At 46.7% G+C, this 14,281-nt stretch overlaps 1 protein-coding gene across 1 annotated transcript in view; it reads left to right on the plus strand.

Moving 5' to 3' along the window:
* Positions 1-4,045: 4,045 nt before the first annotated feature.
* Positions 4,046-14,281, plus strand: part of LOC8035968 (lysosomal acid glucosylceramidase) — a 42,003-nt gene continuing 31,767 nt past the window's right edge. The window contains exons 1-3 of the mRNA XM_029966424.3: positions 4,046-4,228; positions 6,865-7,035; positions 10,015-10,148. Coding sequence (XP_029822284.3) covers positions 6,891-7,035; positions 10,015-10,148 — 279 coding nt within the window. The 5' untranslated portion in view covers positions 4,046-4,228; positions 6,865-6,890. The remainder of the gene's footprint in view (positions 4,229-6,864; positions 7,036-10,014; positions 10,149-14,281) is intronic.

Consider the following 14,281-nt stretch of genomic DNA (forward strand, 5'->3'; position numbering starts at 1 on the left):
CGCTGCGCTACGTCGCGTTGCGTATGACAACAGTGTATATAGACGCATTTTCGGAGCCAGCGTCGACCAACGCGATCGGGCGCGTGGGCTCGTCAACGTTACGGCGGAGTATAGACAGCCCTTTAAGCACAATCCAAACCAACGCGTTTTCGTGCGCGCGTAGGTCGTGCGCTTCCCGGAAATTGCGTATTTCGTGACGTCGCGCTGATTCCTTGCTCCTTCCGGGCGCGCATAAGAAAGTTGGGTGATTCCAACTTCTTTCTGAACGCGCACGAAAACGCGCTGTGACGTAGCAGGGCGCTCCTCTCCCACATCCTCTCCCGGCCAATCGGTGGAGGGCACTAGCTCCGGCTCCGCATTTTTTCGCCGTCTGGTGCAGACAGTCTCCTCTCACCCGAATGCGCACCGTCCTAACCAACGCGCATGCTTGTGACTCAGAAAGCGCACCAAAAACAGCAAAAACATCACGAAATACGTAATTCCCGAGAAGCGCACGACCTACACGCGCACAAAGACGCGTTGGTTTGGATTGCGCTTTACGCAGCGCAGCGCAGGCATAGCATAACAAAACGCTGCTTCCACGGCCGGTACTACAGGGGGCGCTCTGACACACTCTTCTGTGGGCATGGGAAGTACACGTGAACAGGCTAGATAGATAGTCGTAACATTCCTCTTTTGAGATTGAATCACTCGTACTGTCTGTAAGCAAACATCAGAGCTCAGTATCGTATCTTCTGAATAGAACCTATTTCTTGCGCTTTTCAGTTTGCTTAGATAATAACAAGTAAACAGTTAATGTTATGGTCAACTATTAATATTAAAAAAACTCCAGAGACTCGAAAAACGTAAATGGTATACTGAGCTTTGAAAATATATTTTTGCTTCTCATGATTAATTCAGTCTTGGGTTAAAAAGTAATTAGTTACAGTTACAGATAGTCCGTCAAAAGTCGATTCAGGCTACAGCTACAATTACTTAAAAATAGAAGTAACTCGTTACAGTTACAGCTACTTCGTCATAGCAACTTAGTTACTCTCAAAATACTTCCATTTTGTTTATTTAACTATGAAAACATTGATGATAATACATAATGACCACGATTTATATTTATTCGGAACTCTAAAAAACCTCTCATTTCACTTTTTAAGATATGTATCAGTATCGTCACACGACATTGTTGAATCAAAACGTTTGCTGCTTCGATACGAGGTTGACTTAATAATAAATTATGTAGTTCATGTAAGGCTGCAGCAACTGCTTTTCAAAGTTATCATCAATTAGCTTTACCTTTTTGATGCCATCCCCTTCTTCGCTAAAGAGGAGTTGAACGGGTGCGCTGAACCCAGTGAAGTATTCAGGCCTAAACATCTTTCCTAATGGTGGGAATGTCGTTGGGGCTGGAGAGCGCTGTCGAAGTTCTAACCTTCTATCGTTCCGTCTCCGTGCCTGGCGGTTGTCTACAGAAATGGTAGTCGAAATTCACCCGAGGTGCTTGCGGAGGTTGGAGGAAGAGGACCTCCCTGCTCGATATACTTTTTTGCAGTGTTTGCAGTGAGTAGTGAAGTTATCGCCATTACATTCATCAATGTCAAAGTGCAGTTCATAGCCGGGCCACGGTAACACTTGCCGTTCGTCACTCATGACAGCCTCTCGTTTGAGCCATAACGGTTAGTTACCATCCTGTGGTTTTCCTTCTTTCAGTGACGTTCTCTTTCCCCTTTTTCAGCTGACAAAAGAAGGAGATATCGATGAACAAACCGGACCATCAAAATAATAGGGAGGGAAGCAGAAGGCTAAAACCATTTCGAACTGAATGAAGTGGAAACAACCGTAGTATCAAAGTAGGTAAAGAAAGAATTGAAAAAAACAACACAAAGTCTTCTTGGAATGCGTTCCCCTTTTCTTTTTCTTTCTTCCATGCAATACGGAACAAAAGACTCGATCGCGGATCACGGGCTCACGGCCCCTGTGAAAGGGGAAGTCGGCCAGTAGAAACATCGTCTGTGGCCCCGGTCAGTTAGTGTCTACTGGAAGCGACTCGCTTTCGCAAAGAAAGCTATCTACGAGAGTGGTGCGGAACCTACGACAGAGGCTCTTGTTCGGTGTCAAACAGTTCACCGTTAGATGTCTTCGCGTCGCGTGTTTTCGTGGGGTTACGTGAAATGGCTCTCTCGCGTGGCCGAAGAGGCCGGGGTGTCCGATGAGGCCGGAAAGGGTGAAGACAGGACGAGAGAGACACACAGAAAAAATGTTGAACTAAACAAATGCTAAATGCGCTTTCCCGCGCGATGAAAAAAAAAAAAACAGGAGAAGAAAAAACGCCTGCCCTCTGTCCTCGCAAAAAAAAAGTTTCGAGTTGCTGCTTTATTTTGTAGCGTCTACAGGGGAGCCCAACCTCCGCACGTGGTCGACCCCAACGTAGTGTTCACAAAATAGGGTTGTGATTTTTTCGCGAAAAGTATCTGTATCTCGGCAGACACTTTTAGTTACTTTTTTCAAAAAAGTATTTAAGTTTTCGCTACAGCCACATTAAAAAAAATGTATCGAGTTACAGTTAAACGTTACCCCAAAAAATGAAAGACGTCCGCCGAATGCCGAATTCGAACGCAGCTGTTGAAGAGGAGAAGGGAAGGGTACGGAGAAGAGGGTATGCCCCTCCTCCTCCTCTTTTCCACCTCCTTCCCCTCCCTTTCTCCTCTCTCATTGCTCCCTCTGTTCCTCCACTCCTCCTCCCCTCCTTCCCTCCGTCTCCCTCCCTCCTCCGTCGTGACGTCACTCGCAAAGGCCTCGTGAAGGTCACGTGAAGGTTGTGACCTTCACTGTGAGGGTCGTGACCTTCACAAGTGGCCTTCACGTAACCTTCACTCCTAAGGTCGTGACCTTCATGTGTGATCTTCGAGACGTCATTCGTGACCCTAGTGACTCTCGTGACATCACTCGTGACCCTCGTGAGGTCCCACGTGACGTCGCGTGTGACGTCTTATGGGAAACATCCCACAATTCAAGGCGCGGTTACGAGTGATGTCCCGCGTGATGTCACATGTGACGTCATTATCGGAAATGTGCCATAATGCAACGCACAGTTACGGCGACGGCGACGCCGCTCAAGCAGGAAACAGGCGCCTAAGAGCTGCGCTCTAAAAGTCACGAGTTACAGAATGGCGATGCAAATATCGCGATACTACACAACACTGAATTAATCAGCATTTTCCGCTTCCTATACCCATAGGTAAAAAAAACTCTTAGTTTTTGTCCAGAGTTTAGATACGACTAGGTTTGCCTATATTAACACCGCGTATGGCTCGTAGCTCGCTGAAGCCTGCAAACACTGAGAAGGTCGAAGCCATGTCGTTGTTTTTTTTAGGGATGGGGGAGGGGCGGTAAGGGGGGGGGGGGGTTTCGAAATTTTACAGCGGAGCTCTTAAAGGGATGCTGAACCGAAAATAGAATTTCAGAACACAACACAGAATCGATATTCGGGATGCTACAAATCTCAAAACGTCACTCATAAAGCGGTATCTTCAACGGATCGTCGTATTTTTGTAAAAGAAGAGCGCGCTCGCACAAGGCCAAAAAGACGCGTGACCTCGGGATTCTCATGTCCTCCTCTTTTCACTTTGACTCCGCGAGGGCGCGGAGAGGAAAGGGGGGCCGAATCCATTTCTCCTCCTTCTCAATTCTTCTGCGATAAGATGACGTCAACATTCTTCCCTCATCCGTTCCTTTACTTTCCATAAATACGGCCGTGCGCTCGATATATGGCTATATAAGTGATGTTTCGTGGTTTATGGCGCCCTGTTGAACACTTCTACAAGCTTATTTTGTGAAATCTGAATTTCGGTTCGGCATCCCTTTAAAACAGATACCGTTCATTAAACTCCTTGTTCTGGATGATTCTTCACGGACGGTATGTCGGAACGTCCGCAGAGGATTTCACAGAAATGTCAGAATAACATTCAAGGCACTGTAACCAGATTATACGCAAGTCGTTAAGCGATTAAAACCAAATCGTTACCGTCCTTTTTTATCTCTTCTATGTCTATAGGTGTCCTTCTACAGTGTCAGCCGAGGGACTACGGTAAGGGCAGCGTGGTCTGTGTCTGCGACACCACGCAATGCGATTTCATCGGCGTGGTGCGACCGGAGCAGTCCGGGGTGATAGCCGTCTACGAAAGCAGCAAGGCGGGGAAGAGGTTCGACAAGACCACACTCAGCTTCAACGAACCTGGTAAGTCTGGAAGGCGCAAAGACCGCATGTCCTCTTTAAAAAATATCATTGCGTCTAACCCTTTTGTAAATCACAGTTTTAGGTAAGTCACTTTCGAAAATGAAAGCCGTTTACAACTCCCTGTAATGCCGATTTAGAGCGCAGCTTTTGAGGAGGAGGAGCGAAGGGTACTGAGGGGAGGTTATACCCCTCCTCCCTCCTCCTCCCTCGGGATCCTGCCTGCTACTCCTCCTCCTCCTCCCCCTTCCTTCTCCTTCACCTCCGCCTCATCCTTCAACCTCCTCCCCTCACCTCCTCCTCCTCCTCTCTCCTCCTCGTTCTCCTCCAGCTCCCTCCTACTGCTGTCCTCCTCGTAGCCGGTCTCCTGCGTGACCCCCCAGGTCACGTGACTTGGGGGGTCACGTGACTTGGGGGTCACGTGACCTGGGCGTCACGTGACTTGGGGGGTCACGTGACTTGGGGTGGTCACGTGACCTGGAGGGATCACGTGACCTGGGGGTCGCGTAACCTGGGGAGGGTCACGTGACCTTACGGTTACGCCGACGGCGACGCCGCTCAAGCTGGAAACTGGCGCCTAAGAGCTGCGCTCTAAAAAATGAAAGCCGTTTACAACTCCCTTTAACGTCGAATTAGAGCGCAGCTCTTGAGGAGGAGGAGGGGAAGGTACAGCGAGGGGTCTATGCCCCTCCTCCTCTTCTGCTCGGCTCCCATTTAGGGGAAACTTTTCCGCTGAATTTAGCGGAAAAACATTTCCGCTAAATTTAGTGGGGAAATTTTTCCGCTAGATTTAGCGTTGAATTTTTTTTTTTTTCGCTAAGTTTGGCGACGACTTTTTTCTACTAAATTTGGCGGGGAAACGTTTTCCTCTAGATTTGGCGAGGAAATTTTTCCGCTAGCTCTAGCGGGGAAATTTACCCGTCATGCACCGCGCGGTTAGTAAGACGGCGACGGCGACGGCGACGCCAACGCCGATGCCGCTCAAGCCGGAAACAAGCACCTAAGAGCTGCGCTCTAAAATGAAAGCCGTTTACACTTCCCTGTAACGCCGAATTAGAGAGCAGCTTTTGAGGAGGAGGAAGGAAGGGTACTGAGGGGAGGGTATACCCTCCTCCCTCCTCCTCGTCCTGCCTGCCACCCCTCCCTTCCAGCGGCGTCGGCTTCGCCGTTGGAGTAACCGTGAGGTCACGTGACCCTCGTGATCTCACGGGGGTCACGTTGCCTCACGAGGTCACGTGACCTCTCGGGGATCACGTGACGTCACCGGGGTCACGTGACGTCACCGGGGTCACATGACGTAACCGAGGTCATGTGACCTCACGGGGGTCAGTGACCTCACGGTTACGCCGACGGCGACGGCGACACCGCTCAAGCCGGAAACGGGCGCCTAAGAGCTGTGCTCTGAAAGTAATTTGTTTCAGTTAGACTTAAAGGCAACGATTTTATGATTAAAAGAATTTGCATCTCGTCATTTTTACGTTGTTTATCGTGTCCCGGAGGGTAAAGAAAAACACCTCCTTCATTAAAAATGTCGTCATTCCGCTGCATACTCGCAAAGCGAAAGTCGAGCTTTTTCCCCACCTGCAGCTCCAAGTGGCAGTCGAAGGAACTACGGCGAAAAGATTACGTGACCTCGCTCGGCTCTAAGCTGCAGCTGAACGCCCGCTAATGTCAGCAGAGAGATGGAGAGGAAGCGTCCTCCGATATAGCACGCGGGAACCTACACGGCACTCCGAACGCCGTCACTAGGAGGGGGACCAGGTGTGACCCTGAAGGCTGGGAGTAAGTTGAGGAATGCTCGAAATGCCAATATTTATCTTTTTTTTACGCAACAACTGGGACACGAAGGCGAATTCGGTTTTCTGTTCTTTACTTCAGAAGTGTCAGAGGGCAACTTCCAGAAATCTTTGACCGAAGTCCGGAAATCGTTGCAACCCCTCCCCCCCCCCCCCCCCCTTTAAAGGAGCTGTGCAACGATTTTAACGTTGAAAGAATTTGCATCTTCTACTTTTGACATTGGTTATCTTGTCACGAAGGACAGAAAACACATCTCCTTCCTTCCAAATGTTGCGATTCCGCTGCGTAATCGCGGGGCAAAAATTTTAATATTTCCCGACCTGCAGCCGCCAGCGGCGGCCGTGAGAACCACGCGGCATGACGTCAATGGGGGACTTGTAAAAATATATCAGGGTGTACAAATACCTGCTCGACAAAAGGTAATTCTTCTATAAATTTTGACGAAAGTATTCCTCTAATTGACTGATTTCGGGGTTTTAATTACGTTCATCAAGTTTCATATTTGAACCATATGTTTCTTTTCACTAATAAAAAAGTTTGTTAGTACATGTTTCTGACTATTTAGCTGATTAGTACGTTTTTTTCTATCCCTGACGTCCACCATGGCTGGCAGCTTGTTCCCCAAGATATTGTTTTTCCTAAACCATCCCTATTGGTTGGAATATTCTAGTCTTCCCTGAAACGCTCGGTATCATGCTTACCAGAGGCCGCGGTCCAGGTTAGGACATTGTGTTCAATTTTTATTTTGAACGTGTTAACCGCAATGCTAGCTACGCTTTGCGCTTTTGCTGAGTAAGCTTTGCCGACCAGAATCTAATAATATCTGCTGCTCTCTTTGGCAGCAAATCCGGACGGAAACGACGACGCAATGTCCCTGGTCATTGATTCTTCCAAGAAGTACCAGTCCATCTTTGGCTTTGGTGGAGCCTTCACCGATGCGGCAGGAGTCAACATACAGTCGCTCCCGGAGCAGCTGCAGGAGGCCGTAGTGAAATCTTACTACTCCGATGAAGGTACCATAAAGAGCATCGACCTGTATTGTCTGCCGCAACATAAGATCATCAGTAGATGATCTGCCTCCAGCGCGCGCTTTCTAGCTTCGATAATTGTTCGTCGTGTCGTGCGCGCGGTCAAACACGCCAGAAGGCAATGAACGCGTACTGAAGGCCGAGCTTCTCCTGCCGATGTAAGCCTCAGCCAGGCTGCTCACACGTCATGCAAAGGACACCATGTTCGTTGCGTACATGATGACTAAATATAACGTTTCAAAAGTCCATCAAGCAACATGATCGCCATTGTTTGGGCACAAAGCACATGATTGAACTCGAGTCCCCGAACCTTGACGCAGTACTCGTTCTTAATACCAGCTGAGCGGACTTCATGCTGAACGCTGACGCAGGCCCCGTGTTGCGTACGTTCTCAGCGTAGGTGATCAAGCAATGGCGCACAGGCGACGGCGCGGACTTTTTGAAAAGGTTCTATTATCTACAGACACGCATCAAGGATGCTTACACTTCACAGCGCACAAGAACAGACACACCTCGAAACTTCACTCACACAAAGAAAGTTCTGCACTCACACTGCGCTGAATCTCAACTCTGGTTTGTATTGTGCTTCGTCTGAATCTTCTTTTACTCTTATATATAAAGAACTAATTCAAGCTATGGCTGATATAACTAAGTAACTTTTATTAAATAGTATAACTCTTTTTTTGTATAAAGCTATGGAAGGGGTGCTAACACATAAGCTGTCTAGCATGAGAATGTTCACGGTTTCTATGGTTTCTCGCGTAAGTTTGTTATTGCTCCTGCCCAGTACGGGGCAGTTGGCCAGAAGTGCAGAACACCCGCAATCTCGGCAATGAATGCCTAACCGCCGAATCCACAAGCCTCGCTCAAATTGAGGCGCCCCTCCACTTCCTCAAGGACGGCGCGAGGGCCGGCACTGGCCAATCGCTACGACGGGTAAGCAGTGGAGGTCGGCTATCCCTTGTCGCGATTGGCCAGCGCCGGCCCTCGCGACATTCTTGAGGAAGTGGAGGGGCGCCTGAATTGGAGAGGTTTGTAAATTCGGCAGGGGGGTGAATGACCTGAGTCGGCCTCTATGGCGTTGTTATTGTGTTCCCGAAGTCGGTCGTTGAGACATCGTTATGTTTGTCCGATGTAGCGCTTTCTACGGGAAAGAGGAAAGAAAAAATCATGAGCCATACCACTCTGTGAAGGTAAATGACCAGCCAAGCTATTTAGCACACGACACATGCCCGCCCCGAGAAGACGGTGGAAACTAGACGTGCGCGACGAAACCGCCATCTGGCGGAAAGTAAACACGCGCGACGGGACCGCCTTTTGGGAGAGCGGAAGGAAAAGAAACTAGGCACGCAAGCGCTTGGAACGACGAAAAAGCGAGTGCGGTGCGAGCGTATACTTGGCCCACGCGGGTCGCACAGCGGCAAATCTTTGAGAAACTTTTATTATCTACCTGAGAGTCTACTGATCTTGAAAATGGTACCTATTGATGACTAATCTACTGAATAGACCTATTACTAAATTACCCAAGCATCAAGGAGTATGCAGAGAATCGTGTTCCAAGCGCCGCACGTGCCGGCGTCTGCAGAAGTGACTGTTCAAAAGCAAAAACCTAAAACAAATGGCATCTTGCACGGGCGCTAGTCAACGCTTTATTTTGGGTATTTACTTCGAATCTTTTATACGGGGAAGGCGTGCGCGTGCGGCGCGTGCAGCGGGATAGCGTAAAGTTTTTTGTGACTACACACGAAAAATCCACGGAACCCTAGCCATATAAACAGCTTCGCTCTAATATATCACTCTCTCTGCTCAAGTAAAAGACTTTGTTTAATGGTTCCTGGTACAACCCGCTGGTCGAAGAGAAGGACCATTTACCTTCTTACAGAAGCTGGAAAGATTATGTGGAGTGAAAAAGACAACGCCTATATTGACTCAACTGTTGTTTTTTTTTTTTTTTTAGCTTGTATAAAAAGTTGTGAAGATAGGGCACAATAACAGGCCTTGTGGTGCGGTCTCTTTGACTGCGTGTCATAGCTCCTTCATGCTTGACTTCCCTGAGTAGGCATTCAGCAACTGCTGTTAATAAAGGCGAAGATATATTTGCATTTCGAAGCTCGTATGTATACTGTGTGCTTGCAGGATTTCTTAAGGGAGTTTTTTAGACAGAATTTTGAACTTTTAAGGTGTGGCTGTTCTTGTGCGCTGTGAAGTGTAAGCATGAACGACCAACTCGCCCAAGCTGAAGGATTGGCCTCAAGGATATTCCAAGCATACCTCTTTCATACATATATGTACGCGTCGAACATATCTGCAAACGGCTTCGTATAACCAACATGACAGGGCCGTCAAACAAGAAAAAAATACACCTCAGACAGCACCTACGTGCTGTCCTTTGTATGACGTATTAAACAGCGTGGTCGCGGCTTTGTGTTGCAACAGGCAATATGGTGCAAAAGTTTTTTGTGAGGCGAAATGTTACACTATTTCATACGAGGCGTTCAGATTAACTATTTGTCAATGTATTAATAACTGATATTAAAATAAAGTGGTAATAGTTTCTGTTCTAAGATTGTTCTTACGCTCGTAGACTTACAGGGAAGAAATCCCGAGGGTTGATGCAAGATTGCTTTAGGAAACAATAAGTAAGCATTAAAGGAATTTCTTATTTTGTTCTTTTTTTCTCCACGGCCGCAACACCTCAACTGTTTTATTGTGCGTCACTGCTCTTTAGAAGTGAGCAGGCGATGTTTTACACTAAAAACTTAATTTTAACTCCGCTAAATTACTGTGTATTGAGCTTCACGTTCCTAGTGGCTCAATTGACCATTCGTTCCTGAAATGTGACAAGGCCGCTAAGAGGAACTGATATCATGCCGATCGACCATAATGGTGTATGTTTTGTACTAAGGATGTTTTTTAGACGTTGACGGATGCTGAACTTTTCCGGATTTGGACTGGACCACGCAGGACTCTCCTACAACATGGGCAGAGTTCCGATGGCGAGCTGCGATTTCTCGGTCCGGCAGTACACGTACAACGACGTGCCCGGAGACGTGAACATGGCAAACTTTGCACTCGCCGCAGAAGACTTCTCAGTGAAGGTGAACGATCAAAGCACTCAATCGAACTAACTTTTGTTGGCTTCTTTAAGTCGCGGACCAATTATACGGCGTCAATAGCGCACTGTCGTGGTGTTCGTCGTGTTTCTTCACGTGTTCTATCATCTATTAACCAATTATAAACATTAAAAAGATCATGAAACGATTTTTAAATCAAACTTCATCCACCGCGCGTCGTAAAAGGTGTGAAAAGAAACCCAAAAACCCAAAAATAGAGAGCCAAAATAATTTTTTTAAAGGAAAACCGGACTCTTTTCCGCCTTCTTTCCTTCGAAAGTTCTCTGCATTTTCACTGCTATGCATCCGCGGAACCGCATCACGTCAGCCAAATCCATGTCGCCTAGTAGATAAGAGCCTAGCTTGCCACACCGCTAGCATAAACAATAAATAGCCGTCGAATTTTTTCTAAAAATTTTGTTAAATAATGTTCAGATCCACATTTTGTAGCATAATTAGAGATGTGACGAAAATAGCCGAATTTGATGATGCTCAAAGCCAAGCGCCATCTATCGTGTGGTAAACGAAGCAAGAGAAAGGCCCTACTGCGCCTGCGCAGTGAACCCACGAGCGTCGTCTGCTGAACGGGTTTGCTCCTGGTCGCGCTTTCTTCGCAGAGCAGACTTTTGTTTTCTGACTGCTCGAGTAGTGTTTACATTGTTTGTGATTGATCGCTCGGTTGCTATGCCGAAAGACTGCAGTTTACAGAAGTGCCCGGATCACAGTTTCTGCAGCGATGAGAGGCGCCGATTCAGAAGATATGTCGGTAGCATCAGCGCCGTCAGCGCATTAAAACCTACCGGCACACCGCCAACTCGCCGCCGCTAACGCTCCCATTCTCCTACTGCCAATTAAACTTCCTCTTCCGATGCCGGCGGACGTCACGACCGTCAAAATTACGCCGCAGCTTGTTTTGCGGTGTGTTGGAGAGGAAGGAAAAGTCGATATTTCATTATTTTTTTGTGTAGAAGTTAATAAACCGAAACGAAAACGGATGCCTGTTCGTCATTCAGTGAACATGGAAGGTTTAATGTAAAAGTTATTTGACAAAAGTAAAAAGGCCATTTCATGGCCCCTTTAAACGCCAGTGACTTGTGCTTTTGACGCTGGTTGATTGGTTGCATTACCTCGTAGCGTCGGCTACGTCTGGACTTAGGCTGAAACGAAGTATAATACACAGGGCTAGGGCAGAGATACTCTAAAAAGTATCCCGCAATAGAAACACTGAGATACATGCATTTTTAGGCCGAAATACAGATGCTGAGATATATCTGCCTTTCTGCAACGGGATATCTTTGAGACACTTTTGCAAAAAACTGAAAAAGGTATATCCCAGAATACAGATGGAGACCCACAAAAAAAATACCCTTTCGTCTCGAACGACGTCATGCTCAGAAAGCACGTATGATAATGCAGTGCCTAAACAACGTCAAATGTAACGCAAGTATCAAGTATGACAAGAAATTAAAATATTCGAATTAACGAGCATTGTACGTGTTTATTTGACAAGTTAATACGAATTTACATACTTCAAAAGGTAACTGATTACACTTTAGCATGAGTAGCTTTTCAAAGAGCTCCTCACCAAGGCACCGACAACTTGGTCTAAGCACAAGACTAGAGAAAGCAAAGCCTCTTTATTCCGCCGACGAACATAAATTCGTTAAAACTGGGATGGCGCAGGCGAGCTGGTGTAGATTTACCATTTTCTTGATCCACCTACCGGGTGGAGAACTGGAAGAACCAAAAGTGCAAGGGACAGGGACAAAAAGACAGAAGGCGTCTCAAACTCAGCTGAAAGTTTATTTAGTTACACTCCCATCAATAACAAAATCCAAACGTCGCCAACCATTCACTGCATTCAAAAAACACAAACTTCAGTTTCAAAGCCCAACAGAAAACATGACCTATTTCCTGGATTTATCATCGTCCATGTACACACAAAACACAGATACGGCAAGAGTGTTTGTGTGTACTAGGACCATGATAAAGCCGGGAAATAGGTGATGTCTTTGGTTGGGCTTTGGACCTGAAGTTTGGGTTTTTTAATGCAGTGATTGGTTGGCGACGTTTGAGGTTTTGGTATAAGTATATGGAAGTGTTACTAAATAAACTGTTCAGTTGAGTATGAAACGACGCCTTCTGTCTTTCTGTGCCTGTCCCATCCACTTTTGGTTCTCCTAGTTCTCCACCCACTCTCAGGTGGTTGAAGAAAATGGTAAATTTGTGTTTAAATGAATAAATACCTGCTTCATTGAAGGGAAGTCCTGGAGCATTGAGACCTCTTTATTGGGATCGTCAATGCAGCCAAACGTTTTCTCATTCACACGGTTCTGCCTTGATATTTCTAAAGTAAGGTGACCACCCGTCCCGCGACTCGCGGGACTGTCCCGCATCGAGGGCTCGTGTCCCGCCGTCCCGCCAGAAATTCCCGATTCTTCAAAATGTCCCGCATTTGACGCTGTCGTAAAATTCACTCTGCAGCTCATGTAGCTACCGAACAACGGGGCACGGGAAGCAGAAGGTTGCTGGTAATCGTGTGAACCGCAATGGTACTCCATTTTCTACCCAAGCATTGCGGGAAGCGACTATCGTCCTTGCAGGAGCTCCGACGCGCATGCGCCGTTCTGCCTCTCCCCTTGGTGGCAAAATATTGTGAAAGAAAAATTGTTAGCCAAAATTTTAAATACAAGTTATTGTAATTATTTTCAACTCGCTACTTCAATCCGAAAGGGTTGCTGTGGATCTTTTTTTTTTCAGTGAAGCCAGTCACGCAAGGCAAAAAGTATGCAACTCACAAAGGTCGAATAGAACATAATCTTAAAAAAATTGTGTAGGACCATGTTGATAAAAGTAAGCGTTGACAGAAACCAGTAACTCGAAAAAGATTTACGGTTTCTCATTTCCATTTGTTGCATTAAGTTCTGCTACAATCGATTTTTATGTTTTCAGTTTCGACACATTTAATAACATATTTGGCATTAAAAGATATGTCACAGGGAGAGAAAATTATTTGAATTTAATTGCTGCTATACAATTTGTAGATGTATAAACAGCACAGGATATTAAATGTGTTAACAGAGCCTCGGTTCGTGGTGTGCGTGTTAATACATTTCCTCTACCTCCCTACCCCCCTTCCCCCCTCCCCCCTTCCCCCCTCCCCCCCCCCTCCCCCCCCCCCCCCCCCCCCCTCCCTGCTCCGCGAGCAGAAAGGTGTTCACCCTATTCTAAAGACAAGGAATCACCGTCTTCAAAGTCCTAGAGGACGTAGACTTGATCCGTCAGAAAATTACCCTGTTTCTTTGGGACATCATGATTTTCAGTTTTGCCGGTAACTTGAAACGCTAGAGGGTGCGTCACAAAAAGCCGTCTTAAGTGTTTCTGAGTAGGGGGGGGGGGGGGGGGGATGTTGTGACAAGAGAGCCGGACTCACGGAATCTACATTAAATGAAAGGCAGGGAAACCCGACCAACTGAACGGGCCATTCTTCGAACCATTTTTGTTTTAAATTTTGGTGACTTCTTTGTGCAAGATATTATGTGGAGGATGTTATGTGATGGCTTCAAACTATAAATTTTGGGACCCTTCGTACCAGTCAAGTTGTGACAACAACTGTATCGAGATTCATAAGCTTGGCAAAGTATTGCAATACAATCGATACATCGTAAAAGTATTTTACTACAGAGATGCAAATACATTTCTCAAAGGTATGTCGGTACAGAGATACGGATACTCGAAAGTAGCTTTGAGCTAATATCACGATACTGCCCAGCCCTGATAATAGATGATATAAAAGACAGTCTGCAGGAACTGGCTGAGGCGTACTTCTTCCTTGTGTAAGGGTCCTGCGAAATTGGTGATAGAGACAGTGTCTCCATACATCTTCGAGGCATACATAGGTATGAAGCAAACATGATTCGAAAATGTTTTAGGCATGACCAGAGATAAGATTGTTATCATGAGCAGCGTGACAGCGGTTTTAAAGCTGGTTCAGACGCTTCCGAACCTGTCACGCGCACAACCTGTGTTTAAGCCTCTTGGGACTGCTTTGGAGAGGCAGCTCAGCAGCAGTGATTGCGGTCGTAAGCGGCTTAAAAACCAGATGCTTCGGAGTCGGT

Source organism: Ixodes scapularis, unplaced genomic scaffold (assembly GCF_016920785.2).
Source record: "Ixodes scapularis isolate PalLabHiFi unplaced genomic scaffold, ASM1692078v2 PGA_scaffold11__112_contigs__length_91849675, whole genome shotgun sequence".
Classification (NCBI taxonomy): Eukaryota; Metazoa; Arthropoda; class Arachnida; order Ixodida; family Ixodidae; genus Ixodes; species Ixodes scapularis.